At 54.3% G+C, this 26,056-nt stretch overlaps 2 protein-coding genes across 2 annotated transcripts in view; both read right to left on the bottom strand.

Moving 5' to 3' along the window:
• Window positions 1-536: 536 nt before the first annotated feature.
• Window positions 537-14,252, bottom strand: CIDEA (cell death inducing DFFA like effector a). Its single transcript, XM_082668113.1, has 5 exons — window positions 14,183-14,252; window positions 6,862-7,006; window positions 6,022-6,168; window positions 3,073-3,254; window positions 537-1,007 (listed from the first exon to the last, which is right to left on the bottom strand). Exons 1-5 carry the CDS (start codon window positions 14,218-14,220, stop codon window positions 860-862), a joined length of 660 nt encoding a protein of 219 aa, XP_082524239.1. The 5' UTR covers window positions 14,221-14,252; the 3' UTR covers window positions 537-859.
• Window positions 14,253-19,316: 5,064 nt separating this feature from the next.
• Window positions 19,317-26,056, bottom strand: part of IMPA2 (inositol monophosphatase 2) — a 28,134-nt gene continuing 21,394 nt past the window's right edge. The window contains exons 6-8 of the mRNA XM_082668177.1: window positions 21,668-21,776; window positions 20,931-21,082; window positions 19,317-19,806 (exon numbers count right to left, since the gene is read on the bottom strand). Coding sequence (XP_082524303.1) covers window positions 19,691-19,806; window positions 20,931-21,082; window positions 21,668-21,776 — 377 coding nt within the window. The 3' untranslated portion in view covers window positions 19,317-19,690. The remainder of the gene's footprint in view (window positions 19,807-20,930; window positions 21,083-21,667; window positions 21,777-26,056) is intronic.

Here is a 26,056-nt window from a genome sequence, read left to right on the forward strand (position 1 = left end):
GAGTCAGGTCGGCATAGCAGGGGTCCGAGGGGATCCAGGCTGTGATGGGGGCGGGGGCTGGGGACCACGAGTCCGGGCCCAGGGGTCTGACTGCAGGCAGTTCTGTGCTTCTGGGACAAGCTGTGGTGTCTCCCACTGTCCTGGGTTGTCAGTCAGGAAGGGGACAGGCCTCTGTGGCAGCGTTTCTTAGGAGGAAAACCACAGATCCGAATGGCACCTGGCTCCTGCGGGTCTCCTAGTCTAGCAGCGGCGCTCCGTTTTCCCCCGGGAGCCGCACTGCCCCCTCCCGAGCCGTGTGGTTGGGGCTCAGCCCGCGTCCCTCGTGGCCTGGGGTCCCGCCTGACTCAGCCACGCCCGCCCTGCATCAGGCCCCACTTTGGAGCAGCTTTGTTTTAAGGAAAGGTTGCCAGTGCGGCTTGATCACCTCCAAAAATTCAGAGTCACAGGCTCGCAGGTCACTGGGCTCATTCAGGACCGACATAAAACCCCACAGTAACATCTGACCCTCCTGTCTCCTGACAGACTTAAAAGTGATTGCACGTGTTAGCAGAGCATCTCTGGCTGAGTTTTGCTTCTGCGAGGTGTGCTTTTCTGACATGAAGAAGACAGGAGGAAGAAGTGCGGTATCACAGCGACTCTCTTGACTGGTTTATTGTGGAGCCGCAGGCCTCATGCTGCCTGCATCCCCCCACCCCATCCCCACCCAGGGGGCCTCCACCGCCTGGCCCCTGGCAGTGCCCTCAGGCCCCTTTTCTTTCCTGAGCAGGGGACACGTGGTGGGAACATAGCGTCTTCCGAATGCGTCCCTGGAGAGGGACCTGTGGGGTTGAGGTCAGCGGAGACTCCGCACTGTGCACACCTATCCACTCGTGATCCCCCGGCGAGGGCGCGGGCTGGGCACCGCCCGCTCCTCCGTGTCAGCCAGCACTCGGAGCATGTAGGTGCCCGTGTGGACGAGACACTGACCGGTCATTTGGGCGGTGTGAGACAGGAACAACAGCAGGCTCCTGCAAGAGATGGGGCGGTCGGGCGGGGTGGCGGTCCAGCCTGTGGGGCAGAGGACAGGGGTTCCCCACTCCCACCCCCACATGCGCTCAGGGCCACACAGCCCACATCCCAGCACTTTCCGGTCCCAGCTCCCAGGGCACAGCCCCCCATCGCTGAGATGCGGGCGCCGGTTCTGGAGGTCTGGGTGGGACCTGGGACTCTGCGTTTCCAGCAGCTCCCCTGCCACTGGCCTTGGACCACTCATCCCCTGGCCTCTCCCGAATGTGGCCTGTCACAAAGTCACTGGAACATGCTGAGTGGGCGGCCCAGGCAGCACAGGCTCTGTCCTCCTTTGGCCGCTTGCTAACCCTGGCGGCCTTGCCGGGGCTGTGGAGCTTGTTGCTGAACTCAGTTGAGTCGGGGTGAAAGGAACCCCAGGCTGGAGGAGACTCAACACACCTGCCGTTGCGACCCTGTGACCCAGTTCGCTTAGGGCGGACAGGACACCCCGACTCGACCCTGGGCATCTGAGCCCAAGGCTGACCTGGCATTCGTGTTGTTTCAGACTAAAAAATAGCTCTAACTCAAATTCTTATCCTCTACCAAGTCCAAAGCTGAGGAATTCCACGCATTTTAAGGTCCGTCCCTTCACAAGGAACCAGGGGCTCGACCGCACTGGTGGGGGGACCTCCATTTCTGGCGTCCCCGCGGGGCCTGGCCGGCAAAGCCTCATATCTGGGTGCCTCCTGCAGCTGCTCGCACCACCCTCAGATCCACCAGACGGTGAGAATCAGTGACAAGAAGGCTGGGTGTCTCTCGGGAAAGATTTTGCTGAGGTGGGTTCACTTTCTTTACACTTATCTAAGTTGTTGTAACTCTCCCGTCTCACTTGAAAACTCAAGCAATCAAGCTGTTCTTTCCTGTCTCAGCAAAAAGAGGAAGATCACTGGGGAATGGGGGGGGCGGTCCAGATTCCAGCAGCAGGACAGTAACTGTTGTCTGGGACTGGGCCTCGGTGACTCTGGGTGGGAAAGGAGGCCAAAGGAAGCCACCGTCTGCCCGCATGACCATGTACTAGGCGTGCAGCCCCATCACAAGGACCAGCCTCATTTCCAGAATGAGGAAAGCCTCGTTCCCCGCCCACACTACCCTGCCCCATGCTTCCCTCAGGGAAGCCGTCCTGGGACAGTGGAAGGAGGGGACCAGCGCCCCAGAGAAACAGGCAGGCCCTGCCGGGGAGTTGTGCAGGGGGCATCAGGTGTCACGTGGCACCTCCTAGGTGAACTTCAAAGACCTCCTGCTCCTGTCACCCTCTCCCTGCATCCCCCCAACCCGAATCCCTTCTTTAGAGGCTCAGTGACAGATTAACGGAGGGCTGGAAGCAGGTGTATTTAGGGCCTATGCGATCAGAGAACTTGGAAGCAAACTCCTCATTTTAAAGATGATGAAACTGAGGCTCAGAGAAGTTGAGTAACCTGTTAAAGGTCACACAGCTGGCTGCTCAGAAGCAAGGCTGGGTGGGAGCCCCTGGTGCAGGGCTCACAGGCCGGGTGTCAGGAGTGTTCCTGGTGCACATAGAGAATTTGTTCAAACTGTTTTGGGGTACAGATCGGGACCTGTCTTCTCCAGGCCTGGCCTGTGGGGTAGGGGTGCCCTGGCAGTGCGTGGAGACGGGCAAGGCCAGCGCCTCCTGCCCACCAGGTTCAAGTTCCGTAACACAGAACTACGTGTGCGAGTCCTCATCCAGGTTTGGGGGCTAATCTGTACAAACCAGGTCAGAATCTCCCTGGCTCTGGTTTTAGCTGTCATTGCTGAGAAATAAGGTTTTTAAATGCACAGCTCTAGCTTTTAAAAGGAATTTGGTTCTTCTATTTATTACTTAGGTCATTATTTAGGTTTTCTTTCCATTTCGTATTTATTGGTCTTTGGAGAAAACTATGTATTTTGCCTCAAGTTTTTGTTTTCTGAGTAAGTCTGTGGCGTAAGAGTTTTTATGACAACACGAGTGAGAGTCAGGCCGGGGCTCGAGGGGATGGGGATGGGCTGCCTGCCATGTGCAGACTCTCTGGTCCCCACGTCTGTTACCTCAGCAGGGCCTTGAGCCCCAGGCAATGGATGTCGTAGGACACCGAGTACATCTCGTACACAGTGGCTTTCACGTTGAGGCAGCCGATGACATCCTTGGGGTTCAGCTTGTACAAGTCGAAGGTTACTCTCACGATCCCCTGTCTCTTTGGCGGCTGGCGGGCTGGGATGTAGGTAGCACCCTAGAGCCGTGGAGGAAGAGAGCCTGCAGCACTGGCCCCGCTGTGACCAACAAATCCTGTGCCTCTGGTTTTAGGCTGGTTTCAGCTGTCCTGTCAGCTTAAAATCTGTGACTAAGCTGCTAACTATTCGAGGAATGTTTTCAGCAGAGCAATGTGCTTACATTGCCATGGGGTCCAAACCCATAAGAAAGTATCCTCCTCCAAGCTGCTCTGTTCAGTGACTGGAGATGAGTGTGATTCGGCTTCAGGGTCCAGGGGTCAGTGGACAGTTGTGCCGGTGACTTGAGGTGGAAATGCACTCACCCTGGTCACCTAGGGCCACACGGCCGCCTGCTGATGACCGTGCCACAGCCCACCTGACGGCCAGCGGGCACGCTATTCCCGCCGTACGAGAGGCACCATGGAGAGTGCCAGAATCCACGGCTAAGCCAGGGCTGGTGGCGTGTGATAAATCGTGGGCTCCCCTGATTTCTAGTTCCTGACCTGGAGGAAGGTTGGCCTCTTGCGGACACTAGTGGGACCTAGTCTCGGTCTACCTGAGACCCTTGTGGTTGGGAAAGAAGGTCAGAGACCTCTATAAATCCCAGGTTTATAAACAGTCTTCCCACAGAAGCTTTGAGAAGAAACAAGAGAGAACAAAGCTGTCCCAGGTACACATCCCAGGTATATGTCCCAGGCACACGTCCTGGTGGGTTTGCTGCAACATGGTCCTGCAGTGTCCAGGATTCAAATAGAGGTACAACTTTCATGAACCTTAGGTGTTGGGAGTAGTTGAGGCTGTGAGTGTTAACTTCTCTGACAAAAATCTACTAAATTTGAATTTAAACCATAAATTCCCCTAAAAGCACCCAAACCCTTCTTGCTGGAGCCCCTCTTCTCTTCCCGCCCCCCGCCCCCCCCCCCCGCCCACTTGGACACACGATGGTTGCAGCCCATCGACTAACGCACCGAGGTCCTGCTGCCTCGGAGGGGGTGTGTCTGTCGTTTAGGAAACGTTAGTAAAAATTAAGATTACAGAATCAAGGGGTGAGTTCCACCTGAGCCCCTGACACAGCTCCTCTCTGACACATGAAAGTTTTAATCTCACTCCCCCACATCCTTGGTCTTGAGTCAAAATCGAGATGCCTCCCCAAACTCGGGAACTAACGGGGGGTATGGTTTCCATCATCTGGACCCAGGAGACCCCTGAAGATGCTCTGAGGACCTGCTCCCCACGGGACAGGCTCCAAAGCTTTGGATTGAGGAAGGGAGACCCCTGGCGGCTACTTCTTGGAAGTTCTGGCCACGTCAAGTCAAGTAGCCTCACCTAGAAACCCCTACAAGTGGGGCAGGACTTACGATCCCTGCAGGAAGGAGGTCCAGACGCCTAAGACCCCGCATAAGACTCACGTCAACCAGGCTGTTACCAGACAGAGAAGCCTCCTCCCACCCCGAGAACCACCATATCGGTGCCACTCTCGTCCACAGCCTCCTGTCACCACCCTGACCCCCAGCTCAGCGCCCACCACGCGGGGGCTTCAACCTGTCACATGGCAACTGACTCCCCCACTAAGTAAAAGAGAATTTCACTCGCAAAACAAACAGAACAGACCCTTTCCTTCTGAATTAGTTTCCTGGGGCTGCTGGGACCAATGGCCACAAGCTGAGTGGCTGAAAGCAACACAGACTCATGCTCTGACAGTTCTGGGGGTTGGAGGTCCTGAGTGAGCCGCAGGCTGTCCTGCTGGGGCTGCCGTCCCGGCTCCAGGGCGCCTCTGTCCCTCGGCCCGTGGCCCATCTTCCAGTCACTCCTCTCTCTGCTTCCGCCCTCGCTGACCCTTCTGTGTCCCCCTTACAAGGACTCTGTGATGACACCGCCCCACCAGGCAATCCAGGATCATCACCCCATGCCAAGTCCCCTTTGCCACGTAAAGTGACACGTTCCTGGGTTCTGGGGATGAGGACGTGGGTCATGGGGGCCGGAGAGAGGGACGAGCTGGGTCACGAGCATCAGTGAATAAACTCCGTCCACTGATGCTTCCTCCCCGGGTCTCTGTAAACTACACTCTAGCTTGCGTGGTTTGGGACTCAGCAGTCCCTAAAGCCTCAGGGGGGCAGCTTGAGGCCAGGTGCTCAGGAGAGAGCTCTGGGCAGCTGTCCTCCCAGCGTCCAGCAGAGCTGGGGTCACTGTCTGCCCACAGCGGAGACGCCAGCTTCCCTGCCTGCTTCCCTCTCTGGATCCTGGTTTCCATAAAACGTTGGATTCTGAGGATTTCCCTTTCTTGAAGGTCAGTTAGGCATATAAAAAGATGTTTGAATATTTTGCTTTACATTTTTAGGTGCTTTATGGTGGGAGTGTTTTCCAAGATATATAACCTATAGTTTTCTCAGAAATAAAACCCTTTATTCTACCTCTTTGCTTGCCTAAATCACTGTGTTTACACCTCACGCCCCTCCCTAATTTTACCAGTTGTGTCAGCTCGCCTTCTCCTGAGGTCACAGACAGTGAGTGGTCACAGGTCACATCCACACACTCTAACCGGATCTGCAGCCCCTCACTGGCCAAAGCCTGACCCTCAGAATTACTGGCTCTAAATCACACAGTCCAGGTTCATAAAGATGTCAAGTTTCCTGGAAACAGTTGAAAGCATCCCTGGAGGGTAGGAGATCCAGTTATCAGGTGAACACAAAGGAAGTATTTGGAAAGTGGGCCAGTCAACCCCAAAGTGGGGACCACACTTCCATAGGTGAGAAGCCTTCCCAGAAGCTGCCCAGACAACACACTTACCGGTGTCCACTTCTGTCCCTTCTCCAGGACCATGAGGTGCGTGTTGTCCCCCAGGGTCTGGAAGAACGCCTCCGTGTCCACCACGGTGCCGTCCTCCTCCAACACCAACGTGACCAGTCCGCTGGCAATAACCAGGGCATCCAGGGTCTAGGTTAGAACACACCAGCGTCACGGGGTGAAGTGAGAGACTCCGTTTGGACCCATCCATGGCATCACCTAAATCATGGTTCCAGAAGTGTTGGCCGATTTTGAGGGTTTTAAATGGTAAAGATGTACCTTACCTGGTGTCTATGACTCAGCCTTTGCTTGGAAAAGAGAAGTTAAAAAATCAAATGGACCTAACTTCTTCAGAGGTTTCAACGACGTGAGATAAGGGGTTACACTGAATAATATTCAGTTTCTAAAATGTCCTGCTTACTTGGACAAATAAAAAGAACGAGCCTGTATCTGTGATACTTAAAGAGCTGACATCTCTGTCGCTTCAGAGACGGCATGTTGGATTCTCATTTCTCGTCTCCTATGAGTCTATGATTCTTCTTTATCTGGCGATCGAGGACGCTGTTTTAGATTAAGGACAATTCGTCCCTGGCCTTTATAACCAAAACCAGATTTCTACAGTTGCTGCCTCCCATATTCCCCCTGTCAAAGAACCAAAGCCACATTATCAATTGATGGCTACTTTGAAGGTTTTTGTCTCTGTACCTAAGTCTTTTATGGGACAGGGACACAGCAATATTCCCTTTAACGTCAGAAGGCTCCCCCAGACCCTCTGAGGCCAGGACACAGACCCTCTGTCTTGCACTGGCTTGTTCCTGGGACCCATGTGGGCTGGTGGGGTACCTTGGTGAGGAGCTCCTGCAAGCTGCTGGCGGTCACCCCTCGGCGGCTGCTCCTGTCATGGTTGGAGACCCGGAAGGGGCGAGCGGAACGCATGAGGGGTGTGAGCAGCACCTTCTTCGTCTGCGACCCCATAAACGTCAGGGGCCTAGAAATGGAGGGAAAAGTAAAAACAAATTGATGTTACTTTATTATTATTTTTTTTTTTTTTTTGCGGTACGCGGGCCTCTCACTGTTGTGGCCTCTCCCATTGTGGAGCACAGGCTCCGGACGCGCAGGCTCAGCGGCCACGGCTCACGGGCCCAGCCGCTCCGCGGCATGTGGGATCCTCCCGGACCAGGGCACGAACCCGCGTCCCCTGCATCGGCAGGCGGACTCTCAACCACTGCGCCATCAGGGAAGCCCAAATTGATGTTACTTTAAAGCAGAGTCTTTAAAGAGAGGTTTGAAGTACACAGAAATAAGACAAGCTTAACATTTGCACCTAAAAGAAAGGAAGCCAATGGTTGGGGATGATTAAAAATTGTGTACCTGACATCCAAGGAACAAACAAATACATAAAATTAAAAAATACAATCATCGTTACACCCATTTTTACCAGAACATTCAAAGCCCTTGCAGTAACTGTTTGAGAAGGAAAGGTAAGGTCATCAAAAGAGAAATAACAATTATATTCTGCAAACATGGGTTTTAGAGCTGAAAAATCTAAGAAAATGATTTCTCCAGGCCGTGTAGTAACCGAACAGAGTTAAAGAATTAGGCACACACACAAATAGTTACATATCTGCACGATACAACAAAGCCAGAAATTTAAAAGCCAGATAGTGTTCACTATAGCAATAAACCAATCTTTTGAGATTAGGATAAATGAGGAACAGCAGAACCCTGTAATCACTGCGGCTGGAAAACCAACCGCTTCAGATTGTATGTCTGTCATGTGGCACTTTGGAGTGAGTTCCACATTTATCAAAGAATTAATTTAACAATTCACCACAAAAAAAGAACTAACATAGGAAAAGAAAACAACGTAGGAAAACCAAATCAAGACAATTTTCTGAGGAAAAAATCCCCAACCCTTGATTATTAAAGTTTTGTTACCTAGCAAATACTAAAAAGTAATAAAGTGAAGGATAAATTAAAAACAGCTGATAAGTAGTAACTTTAGTTTTTTTTTTTTAACATACACATATTTTGCTTTATATGTATTAACTCAATCCTCAAAAAACCTAGTTTTCTCAATTTACAGGTGAAGAAACTCAGACCAGAGAGCGGGCCCCACAGGTCAGAGCTGAGATTTAGACCAGGCACCTGGTCTCTGCCTCAGAAAGGTGATCTAGATGCCACAGGCTAAGAAGGAATAAGAAACGCCTGCATATCAGTGAAGAGGTGAAGATTTCACAACAATCAAAGAAATGCAGAACCACCTTTGACACCAGTGCTCTTAAACCCACATGCAAGAAGTTGTCTAAATAACTCTGGAGGGAACCAGATGTGCCTTGTTGGTGGGGCTGGAAGGGGGTTTTCAGTCTCTGTGGCGACCAGTCTGGTACTGAGGGAGGAGCTCCACCCTAGACAGTGGATGTTTTTGTATCAGGAATGTATCTGTAGAGAAATTATTCACAATATAAACAGAAGTCAGCAATGTCCCATGTCCTGCTTTGTGCTGGCCACTGTGATAAATGTTGGACACTCAATCTCCTCAGACCCCGAGGGACTAGCACCTGTCATGGCACTGTCCCCCAACCCTGAACAGCGCTCAAATAGGTGGTGACTATCTGGACAAATCCTTGTTCAGTGACAATCAGGAGAAGGAAACAAAGGGCTTTATTTTGGGGGACAACCTTGAAGAAGATACAAAGTGAGGACATCACTGCTTTCTGACACTTATAGCAGTTTGTCTAGAGTAACTCTACGAAGGTTAAAATTGTAAGAATACCTGCTCTGTTTGCCAGTGTAGGCCACCTGCATATATATATATACTATATATACACACACCTGCATCTATATACATATGTGTGTGTGTGTATATATATATATATATATATAATCTCACACACACAGTCATTTATCTATCTATGCTTTATTTCTCCAACTAGACTGGACTTTCCTTATGGACAAAGGTGACAACCTGGACTTGCGACTGGCATCTGAAGTGCGGGAAGCGGGCGGGGGGCAGTCTTGTGGGGCTGAGCCCTCACCCTGTGGAATCTGATGCCGTCTCCGGGTAGATGGTGCCAGAACTGAGTTCAGGGACTTCCCTGGTGGTCCAGTGGTAAAGAATCCGCCTTCCCTGGACACCCTGCCAGAGACTGAGAAATGCTTGGTGCTGTGTGGGAAGCCCCTCCCCCATCCTCACATGCTAGAATTGGTGTCACAACCTCTTTACCTAGATTGTCAGCAAGAATTTGGTGTGACGCACATTTAGCCGGCATCGGGCTTGTGCCTCGTGACTGCAGGCATCCGAGCACCTGCCATAGCCAGCAACGTGCTGGCTTTTTATACATTTATTTATTTTTATTTTTGGCTGCATTGCGTCTTCGTTGCTGCGCACGGGCTTTCTCTAGCTGCGGTGAGCGGGGACTCCTTTCATTGTGGTGCACGGGCTTCTCATTGCGGTGGCTTCTCTTGTTATGGGGCATGGTCTCTAGGTGTGTGGGCTTCATAGTTGTGGCTCACGGGCTCAGTAGTTATGGCTCTCGGGCTCTAGAGCGCAGGCTCAGTAGTTGTGGCACACGGGCTTAGCTGCTCCACGGCATGTGGGATCTTCCCAGACCAGGGCTCAAACCCGTGTCCCCTGTATTGGCAGGTGGATTCTTAACCACTGTGCCACCAGGGAAGCCCTGTGCTCGCTTTTTTAATATATTAACTAATTTCATCAAAACCTTACAAGGAAAGTATTACCCCATTTCTCAGGTGAGAAAACTGAGGTTCAGAGTGGTTTCTCAAGGTCACCCAGTTAATAAGGAATCTCTCTGAACTTCAAGTCCCAAGCAATAAACATTGGCCAGAGCCAGTGAAGAAGAGCTGTGGGCTGGGAGGACACCCACAGCTCCTCTCCAGGGTCACCACCCAGCCTGTGGCCAGCGTGGCAGCTGCAAGGGGACTATGCCTAGTCAGTGGTCCCCACACGGCTCTCCCACCAGAATTAGAGCGGCCCAGCGAGGGAGACCAGGGCTGAACCAACCCTGTGGAGGCCCTGGCACACGGCCGCCAGACCTCTGCCCCAGTTCCAGGGAGTTACACAGGCTCCTCATTACACAACACGACAACCAGGGGCCCATGTTCTGCTGGGCTGACACTCAGAGCCCCCCCTGGCAACCCGGTGGACAAGGCAGCGAGGATTATCCACACAATGCTTCACAGCTGGGACCTGGCTCTGTTCTCAACCTGATCATAGCATCATAGGAAACTTGAACTCACGGTGAGGAGAAAAGAAAGGTACCAGCACACTGCCTGACCAGGCCAAAGGCGAGCATCGCAGCTGAGTACCAGGGAGGCTCAGGGCATGGGGGGAGGGATCGTCAGAGTCGGGGAGGGGGGAGTGGGGAGGTTGCCCACTGGTGAAACCCTCTTCTGGTGCGGGGAGCCCGGGGCCTGCCAGCAAGAGCCTCCCTCCCCCCAGAGCAGGGAGTCATTCCTTTGTCCCCGAGTAAAAGACAGGCTAGGGCCAACCATAGAAGTGGGAGGGTGGGAGGACAAAGTTCACGTCTTGGAACCTGGGCCAGGGCCCTGTGTGGGGCCAATGGCATGCCCTGGGCTGAACAGCTCTGACACAGTTAGTCTGGTCTGTATCTCCTCATCGCCACCTTTGTGAGCCCCCAGGTGATCCACTGACCTAGCTCCGCCCACCACAAAGCCCTCATAGTCTTTTAACTTCTGACCAGATTAAGTGCTGGCAGTCACTCCCGGGGCCTTCCCCCCTCGCTGCCCTGAGATAGCCGATCTCAATAAGGAAGGAAGTCCAGTTGTTGCTGTTCTTACGCCGTACGTTTCCCAACAGAGAACTGGGTCACTGTTGGAGAAAAGGCTTAGGAGCCACCTAAAAAGGCCCTGCAGGCGTGAGCCATTCTTTCCAAGGAACAGGATGAGTGATTTGATGCGCTGAATTATATATAATCAAGACTACCTTATAGATGATGTAAAAAGGGGTTAAATGCTATCTTAGGTACACTAAATATACTACGTCTGATTACTCTGCTCCAGCGAAAGGAACAGCAGGGACAACCAGGTACAAGAACAAAGCAACATATTAATCCAGCTCAATTCTGGTCCTCTTAATGGGATCATTTATGTCACTGGCCACTAGACCAAGGCTGAAAATGTGTTGCTATTCCCCCTGAATGCTGTACTACATCGAAGTGGTCACAGGAGCACTAAGAAGACTTGGAATCCAGCTTTTGGCAACCCCTCATGCTGGCCGCCCTCTCATCCCTGGGAACGTGCAGGCAATCACACAAAACAGGAAGGGAAATGGCTCAGTACACGGAAAAAAAACCCCCAAGGAAACAGGCTCTTCAAGGAAATCGATTGTTTGGGGAAATCAAGACGATAAGAAAAGTCAGACTTCATAGAACATTCTGGAAAATTGTGAGGGTGTATATCTCCCAGAAGTGAAGGAACAGGGAAGTCTCTGTATTTTTCCAGGAGGGAGTGAGAAGTCCTCAACTCGTAGAGTAGGAAATGAAGGAACAGGCACAGACTGACAGTGGACGTGAACCCCGCTGCAGTGGAACAAAGCTGGCCCACAGGTCCCAAGAAGGCGTCTTTCGAGGCCACCTTCTGGACTGATGTTTGTTCTGAAAGCGCTGGGGGAGAAAAGCAGGCCTGGGAACAGGCCGTCAGGTGGACAAGGAGGGCCCACGTGAAGAGATAAAGCTCAGACAGAGCTCTGTGCCCAAAGCCGGGTGACAAGGACAGTGCAGGGAAGGGAAGTGTGACCCCAGCCATGGGAATGCAGAGAAGGGGCAGGCCTTGGAAAGCATCCATCAGGCTTGGCGGGGCCTCCGAGAGCTGCAGGGACAGTGGCTGAGGGACAGTCTCAGGGGTGGTGGGGTCTCACCGCAGCAGGAAGCAGAGGAGTGTTGGCCCCTGCGAGGCTTCCTGCTCCCCCGCGGGCCCGGCTCATGACAAGCAACACATGGGACACGTGGGCCCCACTGGGAGCCCCACGGCGGGACTGTGGCAGCTCCCGGCTGTGCCTTGACCCACCCAGCAAAATGCTTGGCTAGAAAGCATATCCAATACATGACCGTGAAGTCTTTGAACACTTTGAATATTATTAAAATAAGAGTGTAGACCACGAAGGAGTAAGCGTCAGTAACCTGAGAGATCGACTTGTAGAAAAGTCAATTCCTCGCTTGCATCACTAACAAGACTGGTCAAATTTGTACTGAAAGGGCAGCTCTTCAAAACCTAGAGTTCCTTGTTCAAGGAAAGAGGTACTAAATAGCTACAAAAGCAGCTACTTTGCACAAAGTGTAAAGGAAATCAGCTCTGTAACAACCTCAGGGTCAGTGTGAATGTTAACAAAGCCAGAACACAACGTCAGAGCAGGCTTCCTCTGTAGCAACACACACCCTATGGACATCCTGGGTGTCCAGAGCTGAGCCAGGAAACCTTGGGCTGTAGCTGCTGGGTCTACAGCCTGGACTCGGCTTTAAAGAAGGCAGAAGACAAAAGTTTTGCTTTCAGCAAGTGTTACAGATGGTGCAGAAGCAGGTGGGGTACCAAGAATTAGAGCAGCTCAGTTCTCAAGCAGGAACCCAATGACAGTGAGTCCCCACAGGTGGTCCCTAGCTCCCTCCCAGAGCCCTGCACTCAGGGCTGTCTAAGCAGATCAGTCCTTCCCCATGTGCTCATCTGCCAACATTTCAGAAGCAAGTCGCTTCCACCTCACACAGAGACGTTTTGGGTTTGGGATTGTGCTGTAGGGTTAGGTACAAAGGCAGAGGCAGCCTTAATTCTTCAGGCCTCGTCTCCTCCCGCTGCAGGCCACACCAGCCAGGGCTTAGGGCCCCCTCACAGTCCTTTCAACTTGGCCTGCCAGCTCAGTGCTGGGAGGACCTCGGAGAGGTCCATGGGAGAAAAGTTTGGAGGATGCATTACAAACTGTCAGCAGTTGCTACCCTTGGGAGTGGGACTGGGGGGCGAGTGAAGCTGGAGGTAGAGGAAGAAACCAAGGGTCTTCCCCTTAGGCCTAAACCACATCAGTGAAGATGCATGAAAATGTCTGTTTCTCACCTTCCTGGGGTCCTGTTTTTAAAGAGAAAGTCCAAGCGGCAGACAGCGCCCCCTTCCATCTTGGCGGCTCTCTCTAACCTTGGGCCTGGCACAGATCCCCCTTTAAAGACCCAGGTTCAGAAGCTTACAGATCACACTCCCCTCTCTCTCACCCACCCCATCCCTCCAGCCCAGTCACCTCAGAAAACCTGCATTTTAAAGAACTCAAGGAGATCTTCAGAGAAGCAGGATTCCTCCCCCAAGTCTGTAAAGTTACTGCCACCCAATATCTTTAGGATTTTACAGACGAGGATTGGTTTGGGTTTCCTGGGTGTGAAGATGAACCCAAGAATGGAAAAAAAGTGATGCAGGGCCTGGATCACGGGCGCGTGGACCGGGAGAGGAGGCAGCGGGCGTCCGCGGGCCCCTCTACCCCTCTCCGTCCCCCAAAGCGTCACCACTTCCCCCCAAACTCCTCCTTACAAACCTGGGGGCTCAGTCAGCACGGTCAGGGAGCGTCCAGGCCCGGGCGCGCCCCGGTTAGCCCACCACGCTCGGAGCCGGAGCCCGCGCGGCCCTGAGGGTCAGCTGGCCGCCTGGAGGCCGCCCAGCGTCCCCACCAACGCCCCTCGTCTCGCCCCAGCTCGCACCGCGCTCCGGGACCCCGAGAAGCCTGGCCGCGCGCGCGCCCGGGCCTCCAGGGATGGGCCCCGTCTGCACCCGCGGCGGTCGCGGCTACAAATGCAGCCGCTCCGCACTCACCACGGTCGCCTGTTCCGCGGACGCCCGCGCACCTCGGGAGCCACACCTGGCGCTGGCGGCCGGCCGGAGGCGGGGAAGGGATCGCGCGCGGGCTCCGGCTGGGCGCCTGGGCGCAGGGGCCGCGGGGGTGGGGGACCGCAGGGAGAGCGGGGCGCACGAGGACAAGGGGCGCCGCGGTGAGAGGCGCAGGGGGCGCAGGAGGACCGGGGCGCAGAGGGACGAAGGGGGCAGGGGGCTGCGGGGCTCGCGGGGACAAGGGGCGCCTGGGGCGAAGGGGGCCGAGAGGGGGCGGGGAAACGAGGGGCCCGAGGGCGGCGGGGTCGCAGGCCCGCGGGGCACTTGCCTGAGGAGGGCTCCGGCGCAGTCCCGTGCCATGTCCATCGCTCGGGTCGCTGTGGGGCCGGCCTCCCCGGGCGCAGCCTCTTAAAGCGCCGCTGCCGGCCCCGCCCGCGTCCACGCCCCTTGGGCTGCGAAGACCGCGGAGGACGACAGTCGCCACGTTCCGGAGCCCAGCCGCTCCGCGAGCTATAGGGGGTCGCCGGTCGGCCTGTCGGAGGTTGGGGCAGTCGGGGACACCACCACGCTGGCAGCGTGGCCTCGGCTGTGGAAAGGCTGGTGTGGCCCCAGGATTCGGGAGACCGTGGGGCGGGATGCACGCAGGTCCCCCAGGACCGCGCCAGCCGCTGCCTTTGGGGCGAGGACCCGCCCTCAGGGCCAACCCGCCAGGCTGTCTCGCGGCCGGGACAGGGGGTAGAGGAGGTGAAGGACCCCGGGGACTTCACAGTCCTTTAGCTACAGGGACGGGACTTTCTCAGAGTAGGGAAGGCGAGAGAAACACCGAGCCAGGGCGAGGGGGTAACCCGGGTCCTACTTGCATAGCCCTCGGGATGGGAAGATGCAATAGCGCCTGTTCAGACCCCAGAAGGGGCGGAGCTGTCAGGGATTCCATAGCTCTTAATTGCGAACTTGGAGCGGACTCTGTTGAGCGGGTTAAGGAGTGGGGTGGTCTCCCAACCCTGGCGCTTTAAAAGGGGTAAACCGGGATGAAAGCGTCCAGCGCCGCCCTGCACGCAGGGTGACTGGTCCTCGCCTTGTCAGCCTGCTGCCCGTGCTGCTGCGAGGAGCCGGTTTCCAAAGAGCTGTGACCTGACCTCTGCCTCAGTCCAGGACTCACTTGACCAGCACAGCAGGCCCTTCTACCCGCTCCCCCTCCCTTTAGTCACAGAGACAAACATATGTCTTGCCCTGAGGGTCACTGGTGTCACCGAGATGAGGGTGGAGCCAAAAGCAATTTCCTTCCAGAGTCCTGGACTCCACAAGGCCTGCCGAACCCCAGCCCCAGGCAAGGTGGTTCCTGCCCAGAGCCCCGGGGCTGGACTGGGCCTCAGCTGCCCCTCCCCCGACCCCCTGCCGTGGTCTGAATGTTTGTGTCCACCCCACACTCATATATTGAAACCCTAATGCCCAGGGTGATAGCACTAGAAGGTGGGCTTTGGGAGGTGCTTAGATTGTGAGGCCGGAGCCCCCATGGATGGGATTAATGTCCTTATAAAAGAGGGTCCAGAGAGCTCCCTCACCCCTTCTGAGGGAGAGGATGGCCAGCCATGAACCAGGAGGAGGTGTCACTAGAACCCGGCCCTGCTGGCCCCTGATCTGGGACTTCCAGCCTCCAGAACCATGGGCAGTAAATCTCAGCCATTCATAATAAGCCACCCTGTGTACAGCATTCTGTCAGAGCAGCCCTACCAGACTAGACACGCAGTTTGACAAGTGAGAAAGTGGGTCCAGTCAATTCAACTCCCCTCTTTAAAAACTTTTTATTGTAAAAAATTTCAAATATAAAGACATATAGGGGTGCTTCCCTGGTGGCACAGTGGTTGAGAGTCTGCCTGCCAATTCAGGGGACACGGGTTTGTGCCCCGGTCCGGGAAGATCCCACATGCCGCGGAGCGGCTGGGCCCGTGAGCCATGGCTGCTGAGCCTGAGCGTCCAGAGCCTGTGCTCCACAATGGGAGAGGCCACAACAGTGAGAGGCCCGTGTACCCAAAAAAAAAAAAAAAAAGACATATAGGGACTTCCCTGGTGGCACAGTGGTTAAGAATCCACCTGCCAATGCAGGGAACATGGGTTTGATCCCTGGTCCAGGAAGATCCCACATGCCGTGGAGGAACTAAGCCCATGCGCCACAACTACTGAGCCTGTGCTCTAGGGCCCACATGCCAACTACTGAGCCCACGTGCCACAACTACTGAAGCCCATGCGACTAGAGCCCATGGTCCGCGACAAGAGAAGCCACCGCAATGAGAAGCCCGCGCATCACAACCAAGAGTAGCTCCCACTCCCTGCAACTAGAGAAAGCCCGCGAGCAGCAACGAAGACCCAATGCAGCCAAAAATAAATAAAATTTTAAAAAACCTTTAAAAAAATATAAAGACATATAGAAAGAACATGCCATGAGCATCCTTATACCCAGTGCCTGGATTCAATCACCGTTAACATTTTGACATATTTGCTTGTTCTTTTAATCTGTATTTTTATTTGAACCCCTTCACATCAAATCCTTCAACCTGCATCTCTGAAGAAACCAGAACGTTGTCACACACACCGTAGTGACGTCACCTCTCCTAATGAAATAAAAGTGACTCCTAGTCACACCTGTTCATCCACGTGGTAGCAGTGATCACGATTTCCTTCCTTTCTAAGGCTGAATAATACCTCACTGTGTGGATGGACCACATTCCGTTTATTCATCAGCCATTGATGGACACTTGGGTAGCCTCCCTCTCCTGGCCACTGTGAATAGTGCCACTGTGAACACCAGTGTACAGATATGGCATCATGTTTTTTAAAGATAGAAAACCAGGGTGGCCCAGACCTTTTCCTTCCTTTTCTGCACTGGTCTTGCTGCCAACCAGAAATCTGTCAGAGCTGGTGCAAGACCAGGACACACCCATGCCAGCTTCGAGCCATGGCAGTGACCAGGGTGAGCAGAAGCTGAGGCTTTTCTCGAAGCTGAGAGGCAGCAAAGGCCATCCGTGTGCCCAGGGATGAGACTCTGGGCGGCTGGGAGTGGCAGCTCCAACCCTCTTGCCCCACATGTCCACTCTGGCCCCATTTGGCTCCACATGTGGCATCCCTGCCAAGGTGGGGGAGGGGGGACCTGCCACCAGCCACCTGGTGGCAGTAAACAGCTCTTCCTCTGGCCACCAACCCGGCCGCCTGGGCGTCTGGCTGCTGCTCTGCCTGCTGTCCTGCCGACCGCCGCCCGCCCCCCCCGCCCCGCCCCGGCCCTTGGACCCCCGTCCCACAGCCTAGGCTTTGCATGAATACTCTCCAGCCAAGGCTGCCAACGGGCAGACTGGTGACACCACTGTGGAGGCACCGAGGTTTGCGAGCTCATACACAACATGGAGCTCTGTAGAGGACCAGACTGTGGCGGCATCACCATCCGCGAGGTCTCTTCAGAGCCTGTGGGAGCGGTCACGTGCCTTTCCGCGTGCCCAGCACATGCCCAGGGTGGGGACGGCTCGTGGGGCCCTGCCGACGCGTCATGAATCCGTGCGTGACCGCAGAGCCCGCTCAGGTGCACCACAGGGGGTTAGGCGGGAGCTGCCACCAGAAACACACGATTTCCCCAGATCCGCACAGCAAAGTGGGGCTGCATGTGCCCTGCAGCCACGGCCCTGGGACGGCTCCCGTCTCTCGCGTCCTCCCACCACCTTGGGATAAGATCCTGCGGTTAGACGCTCTGCACCTGTGGTGCTCAAGCTTCGCAGAGCTGTGGTCCTGCACAGAGAGAAGCTGCTTCCCTACTTCGCTGTATTGTTTTCATTGATTCTAGAACACAAGGTGTGAAGAGAATAACGTCCTACATGTGGTCGTACAATCCACCAGCTAGGACAGCTGGCGGTGTCCCAACAGAGGGAGCTTGGGCTGGCTGGTCAGGCGGGGCACAGGGGCCGCCAGATGGAGCCTGATGTCTAGAGGCCACACTGGCTTGGCGGTGGTGGTGGTGGGGGCGATGCTGGTGCCCAGAAGGGAACCAGAGCCACCTCACCTGGAGGCGGGGGCAGGACAAGACAGGGATCTGAGTCCTGACACCACCACACAGAAGCCTCCTTGGTTATTCGCGAACCCACAGGTGAAAGCCAGAGCTGAGACGGAAGCTGAAGGATCCCAGCGTGGGGGGTGGTCTCTGGAGGACGGTGTGCCTTCAGTGGGGGTCAACGAGGGGCCGGACACTGGTCGGGGTGCAGGGGAGATTCAAGGCCCCAAGGGGTGGCAGGGGCACCAAGTGGCCGCTGAGGCTCCCCACCTGCATGCAGCCTGCGGTCCTCGTGTGGGTATCAAAGGTGGGTCCTCATGCACAGCAGGCATGAGACGCCCTAGTCCCAAAGAAGACCCCAGTCCTCACGTGTCTGAGCCCTTTACCTGTGTGCCTTTCGGGACATCACCTGTCACCCCATTCAGATCAGATCAGAAAACTCCTTCCTAAAGATAGCGAATGTATCAATCAGTAACCCAAGGGGAGGTGGAGGTGAGGCCTCTGGGGATTGGCTTGGAGAGGGAATTACCCCCTGGGAGGCCCCCTGGGCTCCACCAGGTGCGTGAGCGGGCCCAGTGCACCTGCCCTGTGAGCAGCAGGTGGCACAGGGGAGTCGGCGTCGTGGGCTCTGAGGCCCCGCAGTGTCCACAGAGGGGAGCAGGGCCGGTGGGCTTGCCGAGGGCTCTCCAGGGTGTGGTTTGGTGAAAGTGCCTGGGTCATTGCACAGGCCGAGCCCCGGAGTTTAGGTGCCAGGGCCGCTCTAAATACTTTTTTTTTTTCGCAGTACACGGGCCTCTCACTGTTGTGGCCTCTCCCACTGTGGAGCACAGGCTCCAGACGCGCAGGCTCAGCGGCCATGGCTCACGGGCCCAGCCGCTCCGCGGCATGTGGGATCTTCCCAGACCGGGGCACGAACCCGTGTACCTGGCACCGGCAGGTGGACTGTCAACCACTGCACCACCAGGGAAGCCCCTAAATACTCTTTAATTATTGTTGACTGCAAATTAGGAACACGAGGGAGAAAGCTAAGCGTGGGCTGGAATTTCCTCCATCCTAAGACTGACTTCCTCAACTTTTAAACTTCAGAAAAGACACGTAGCCAGCCAGTGAATATCCTCATTAGAATTATTCTTATATATAATTCCTCCTCCTAAAGAGGAAAAAAATAAAGCCCAGAAAATAATTTTCTTCGTTAAACCGATCACAAAAACATTTTAACACAGCATTTTAGACGTTTGGTTTAAACGTCTGACCCACGTCTCGGATTTTAAATACTGACGTGATAATTACTGAAGTTGTTTTCATCACCCGCGGCAGGCAGATAGCAAGCATGTCACCTCTGGGCTGTCATATGCAAACTTCCCTAAAGAGCCTGTGGATTTTGGGGGTCGTTTGGGGAAATAGGCGACACACTTGTGGAGGGAAACAAGCAGAGAGTCATCATTTGGTTTATTGCATTCTGAAGTACCATGGGCAGAGGCGGGGGAGGTCGCTGAGAGCAAGTCTGCTTTATCAGCAGTTCAAAAGCCTTATTACCTGAGATTTGCATTCTGGAAAAAAAATTGCAATTGCAGTATCAATACACACATCCTGTGAGATCCAGGTTTTGGCCCCGGTAGGAGGGCTGGACCAACCCACATAAGGCTACGTGAGATTACAGAGAGGAACCACTGGACACCAAAGTCACCAAGACGTGGGCTCAGCCAGACAGCCCGGACTCCAGCCTGATGGCTCCTTTGGGGATCAGGAACTCTTGCTCCAGGTTCCCAGGAAGGCCCCGTCCTGGGGCAGCCCTGTCTGCTCTCCTCACCTCTCATCGTCCCGCCCGTAGTTAATCGTCTGTAGGGCCTGAGCTATGAGCACCGCCATTTCCCGTGTGCCCGCAGCAACCACCCTGCAAGACATGAGGTCTAGCGGCCCGCCTGCGGACAGAGGGACAGGGTGTCCGGGTTAGGGAGGGGGCGGCACGACCCCCATCAGCCCAGCACTCAGGCTGAGCCAGCCCAAAGGGTGGAGGCTCAGCCCCGCTCTGCCCCAACCTGGGTACCATCCAGGACCGGCACCTCCTGAGGCTGCGCTGGGAGAAAGCGGCTTAAGGTACAGCGTTCAGACCCGAGGCTCAAACAACGTTAGGTCAGGACAGGGAGCAGTTCTCAAACTCTGCGCTGCACGGGCCTCCAGGGACCCAGGAGGCCTTGGTGGGGGGGTGCTGGGGGTGGCCTTTCTGCTGGGCCCGTCGACGTGGCTGCTCTGTGCACCAGGTATCTGGGGCAGGATGAAGGCCCTCGACCTCCTGGAGGTGTGAACAGGCCTAAAGGCCTCGCTGGAGACCTCAGTGCACATGCGTGCATGCGTGTGTGTGTGTGCACGCGTGGTCACATCCAGGACAGACATGTCTTTAATGGGGATGGGCCTGCCTGGCCTCGATGCCCAAGGCTGACCCCTCTTCACTTCACACCCTCCCGGAAGCTCAACTAGGGCCTCCCGAGGAGAAGGAGCACAAACGGAGCAATCATGGGATGAAGGGCCCACCGCCAGCGCCAGCAGTTAAACGGAGCCCAGTGTTTCCGCAACAGGCTCTGGATTAAAGCTGGGGGATGATGGGCTCCACAGAGGACCCCAATGTCAGATGAGGCTCCATGGGCGTCCCCGGGACAGGGACGCTGTGGGACTCGCCCCCATGGGGTCGGTAACTGGGCACGGTGACTCTGAGGCAGAGGAACAGGTCACCTCTAGGATCCGTCACCTAAATCCTTGTCATTGGATCAGGGAGCATGCTGCCTGCTCTGTGGTCTCAGTGGACTGTGTGTGTGTGTGTGGGTGTGGCGGGGAAGTTGAGTGTTTAGAAAACACAGCCACCCGTCCTGACCGTGGGTCTATCTTCACACCTGGAGGTAGGAAGGGGGAGGGGCCTTCTGGCCTAGCCCACTGCCCTCCCTACACGTCCCTGTTAGCAGAGGAGGGGGCCTGTCTGTCTGGGGCATTGCGGGTCTGTCCTGGGGATGCACCCCTGGGGACGGAGGGCGGGCTGAGGGCCCGAGCTCACCTGACGTGTCCATCACGACGCCGCCTGCTTCCCTGATGATGACAGTGGCTGCAGCCAGGTCCCAACAATGCAGGCCAAACTGGTAGTAGGCGTCGGCGGCGCCCGAGGCCAGGTGGCAGAGCGCCAAGGTGGAGCTGCCGATGACTCGGACCCTGGCGGAGAGGGGAAACATACTGAATGGCTCTGCTCCAGTGCCCGCCCCCTCCACTGCAGGCACCCCCAGGAGCTAAACAAGAGCCCAGGGCCTCTTCCCAAAAGCTCGATTCTGAGCCCTGGGCCCAGAGCCATGCCATCCAATAGCACTTTCTGTGGTGATGGACCACTCGGCCCCGCGAAGCCACCAGCCCAAGGCTGTGGCACTTGAAGTGTGGCTGGAGCAACTGAAGGACACAACCTTCACTCTGTGGACCTTCAACGACCTTAGATTTAAACCATCTGGGGTGGCCACAGTCACAGCGCAGACCCGGGGGAGACTGGGCTGGGGGGGCGTCACTGTCATCACAAAGGGCGCTGAGCTCTGGGCGCACACGGGGCTGAGATGGGCTCCCACAGGTCCCCTGCCACCCCACCCCCACGGGCTGCACGAGCTCCCGGCTGGAGACCGGGCTGGCTCGCGTGTCATGGCTCCTGTCCCGGGGAGCAGCCTGGGAGCTGTTCGTGGGGCCTGGGCATCCTGTGGGTCTCGGGGAGGGGGAGCGTGCACCCATGGGTCCCAGTCCCGGGAGGGGAGCGCGTACCCATGGGCCCCAGCACGGAGCAGCCTCTCCATGTTGCTCAGGAACAGCTTCAGTGTCATGGGGTCTCGTCTGGGCCCGATTTCTGTCAGAACCAGGGCCTTGGAGAGATCTGTGTGGAGAGAATTTCTCCAAGTCAGAAACACCAAGGCTCAGTTCTCACCCAGCAGCCGGGTTTTTCCTTGAAGCGAACTGCACACCCGCCTCCAGGGGGTTTGCTTGATTCAGGGTCATCCCTGGGCGGCAGATGCTGCAAAAGTTTTTGGCCTGGGAAAGGAAGGACGTGCTGACTAGAGTCGAAGCCACACTCTGACCATCTCACCTCCCAGGCCCCAGAAAGTCCCAGATGCAGGGGTGGTGGGGGGCAGACCTCCCAGTTCTCTCTTTTCAGGGACGCTTACCAGCAAGAACTCGGACGGGTCTCGTGGCTCATGAAACCAGCATCATTCAGTCACAAATAAAAACAAAGTGACTCCAAACTGGGAACGCCCCATGTTTGAAGGAAAAAAAATGCCTCATCAAATAAATCTGCCTTTAAAAACCTTTCTTGGGACTTCCCTGGTGGTGCAGTGGTTAAGAATCCACCTGCCAATGCAGGGGACATGGGTTCGATCCCCGGTCAGGGAACAAAGATTCCACAGGCTGCAGGGCAACTAAGCCTGTGCACCAAAACTACTGAGCCTGCGCCCTAAAGCCCACGAGCCACAACTACTGAGCCCGTGCCTAGAGCCCGTGCTCTGCAACAAGAGAAGCCACTGCAATGAGAAGCCCGCGCACCGCAACGAAGAGTAGCCCCCGCTCGCCGCAACTAGAGAAAGCCCGCGTGGACAGCAATGGAGACCCAACACAGCCAAAAATAAATTTTAAAAATAATAATAATAAAAGCTTTTCGCTAGCTGCCGTGATGACAAAGATGGAAACATCATCCCTGTGGAGGAAGTGACTGCTAAGCAACGTCTTTGGAAAGGGGTCCTCGGGAGTAACCCTCCAGCATCGGGGGTAGATGCTGTGGCCATCAGACACAGGAAAGTGGCTGCAGGCGGGCCGGGCCTGACTCATTGCGGGGGTCATAGCACTGTCCCTCTTGGCCACACACACAATCACATCTAGATCTAGTGTCCTGTCTCGTCAGGCCTTGCCGTTCAGGCAGGATCAGCCACTCCCGTGTGTTCAGTTGAGAGAACAAATCCTCTCCGTGAAGTGGAGGAAAACCACGCCCATAGGTAACCTCACTCCCTGGGGTCCAATCCCCCCTGACTCCCATAAAGTCACCTCCCACCAGGGACAGACCACTGGGAGAAGACACTGAGTCTGTACCATTTCCCCTTTTCTCACACTGGAGGCTCTCATTTTATATTGTAAAGACTTCCTGAGACCTGGCACCACAGCTGGGCCAGTGACCAGCCCTGCCATGTGTCTGGTGGCGGCTCGGGCTCTACCCACACGAGGGGCACAGGGCGGTGGCTCCAGGATCTCCGGGGACAGGACCCAGTCTGCCCTCCAGAGCTCACCTCCCGACCCCACCCTCACTGGGCTGCAAGCTGAGAGGGCACCTTCCCACGGAAAAAAGACTTGTTTTGAAGAAAAAGACCTCAACAGGGCCAGGCACAGTGGGTGACCTGCAGGAGGTCGTGAGGCCCAGACCTTGACTCAAGCTTGTCTGGTGATGATGCCAAAGAAAGGGTTTCTTCCCGTAGTTTTTCATCTGTGAGAAGACACCTCTGTGCCCAGTGTCCCCCGCCCCCCAGCTGCAGTGTATCCACTCTTCCTCATGCTTGCACAGTGGTGTTTTTAAATGAAACCCAGACAATTAAGAAGTCATCTGAACTCTGCCACCTGAGGCAAAATACTTTCTACTGTTTTCTTTTGCCCAGATAATGAAACAAAGGTAAAAATGGCAATCCCCTCTACTTAATATTGTCTTATACTATGATTAATTCTGACTAGCTCTCCACAATTACTATGACTTACTATGACTTTTATTACCTTTCAAACTATTTTTATCATAATAGTTTAGCTCTTAACCAAATACTAATATATATATATAATTTAAAATATTCTGTGACTTCATGGGTGTGTGTGGGGGGGGCACGGGGACCTATTGCTTAATGGGTTCAGAGTTTCTATTTGCAGCGATAAATAATTTGGAAATAGAGGAAATGGATGCACAAGATCGTGAATGTAATTAATGCCACTGAATTGTACACTTAAAAATGGTTAGAACGGCAATTATTATGTTATATATATTTTACCACTATAAAAAAAATCAAATAGATTTTGAAGCAGGGCATCTATGCATCCTCTTTCAATAAACAAATTTTAGGGTGAAAAAATAGTCCATGACTTCCAACAGTTTGAAAACCCTTTTTCTGGTTGAGGATCAGAGCACTGTTGTCTTGAGAGAGATTTTACAACTTAGAGGTGAGAGAAGCAAGTCCTCTGTCTGCCCTGAAATACGTCCTTACAGGAAAGAGGTGACTGTGCCTTGAAGTGTGGGCATGAGCGCAGGTCGTGCAGCTCCCGTGATGGCCTCGGACCAGCATGTGTGACACACGTGCTTGGGCTTCCAGATCCTTGCAGACCGTGAGCTCCTCACACGAAAAGTAGTATTAGCTGTACTTCACTGAAAACCCCAGAACTAGACAGAAAGTTGGCTGGGGGCTGTGAGGGAGAGGCAGAGAGTGACCAACGGGAAGGGGTTACCCCGGAGCCACCCAAACACGGGGCACCAGGAATGTAACGCCACTGAATTATTCACTTTACAACAGCTAATTTCATGTTACGCGACCTTCACCTCAATACATTATGTTCAAAAATAAATAATTGGAAAAAAAAAAAGTATTGTTCAGAATCCTGGAGAAGACTGCCCTGGAAACCTATGTAACCTCTTCCAAATCCCCTCTGACAAGAAAACAGAGCAGCTGGGAGAGCAAAACACAAACCACAGACAAAAATCATCTACAAAAACCTACATCCACAAGGGCGTATCCAGGCCCCAGAGGGCAAGTGGGCGGGCAAACCCCTGACAGCTACTACGACCTCTCGTAACCGACCTTCCAGGGACTCTCAGGGCAGGACCCACTGAGCAGAAACGCATGGGAGTGAACCCCAAATTCACTGGACGGGAATCAGAGGCAAAGGAGGAAGATGATACAGGTAGCACTGCGGGAGGGGCAGAGCCAACCGTCCAAGGAAGAGGCCAACTTTGCAGGCACTTCACAAACACAGCAGAAGAGGGAGCCCTAGAGCCACGAGACGATGGAAAGTGTTCACCCCCCCACCCCATCACACCACTGGCCTCCAGAGCTCTTTCAATTAGAAAGAATGTAAAAGAATGATGTTTGAATCCCATACACAATTATCATAAGAAAAAAGAGAATAGGGAGCAGAATAACATCTCTCCAGTCGATCAGAGATTTCCAGAAAGACCTGTCCACAAAACAGAAGTAGCTGCAAGAGAAAGAAACGGAGAATCCACGGAAGAAGAACATCACTCAAAAGTAGAGGGGAGAGAACCTAGGAAAGAATTAGGAAAGGAAACAGTTCAGAAAAGAAGGTCAAGCTAAAGGAACGAGAATAAATAAACACAATAGATTATGCTTTACAAGACATGGAAGGTGAAAAGGAGGAAATTTTTTCTGAAATTTTTAAAAATTAAAAAATCAGTGAAAAAGGTGGAAAAGATTTAAGAGAAAGTGACAGAGAGATACGTACTGAAATGCTGGCTAGAAAGCGCCATTATGTCTGGGGTTTGTGGCAAGGAGTTGTTTGGGGTGGTGGGGGCAGGCAGCTTGGAGGAAGCAGGGTTGGCCGCGGGGGAAGGGCAGAGGGGTGACAGCAGGCTGTGATGGGTCATGTGGGTTCACTGTACTTTTTCTGTCTCCTTTGTATGTGTTTGCAGTTCTGCAAGGTAGAATTTTGAGAAAAAGCTACCAAAGAAATTCTGGCCTCATCTAATCCTTTACCGCTATGCAGTGTGGTCTTTGCTTTGTTTTTGTGAGTTGAAAACATTGCAGAAAGGAGCACAGGAAAGAGAAGGCAAGGAAAGCAGGGAGATGAGTGGTGGTTGTTTTAGCGACCGCTTCCTCCAGAAACGCATCCCAGAATTAATAGCTGGTTGATCTCGTGCGAAGATTCAAATTCCTTCTCTGATAATGACTCTCATTTTGGGCACCAGCGCCAGGCCGTTCCTGAGTGCCCTGTGGGTAGGATTTAATTTGATCCTCACAGCTGTCATCAGCGTCACCTCCCGCCCACGTGAACACTGAGGTTCCAGGAGCAGAGCTGACAAGTCACATGTGGAAGGTGTCAGAATCAGGCTTTGAAGCCAGGTCTGTACAACACCTAAGGACCATGCTGCTGAGGAGAGCTTTCCGTCACCTCCTGTAGAAA

This window comes from Grampus griseus (assembly GCF_964374135.1).
Source record: "Grampus griseus genome assembly, chromosome: 12".
NCBI classification, from domain to species: domain Eukaryota; kingdom Metazoa; phylum Chordata; class Mammalia; order Artiodactyla; family Delphinidae; genus Grampus; species Grampus griseus.

Excerpts from the sequence above, each read along its gene's own strand:
- CIDEA (XM_082668113.1), bottom strand. The coding sequence starts at position 14,220 with ATGGACATGGCACGGGACTGCGCCGGAGCCCTCCTCAG. Across the intron at positions 7,007-14,182 it reads TGCGCCGGAGCCCTCCTCAG|GCCCCTGACGTTTATGGGGT; the intron begins GCAAGTGCCCCG and ends CTCCATTTCTAG. Across the intron at positions 6,169-6,861 it reads TGCAGGAGCTCCTCACCAAG|ACCCTGGATGCCCTGGTTAT; the intron begins GTACCCCACCAG and ends GTTCTAACCTAG.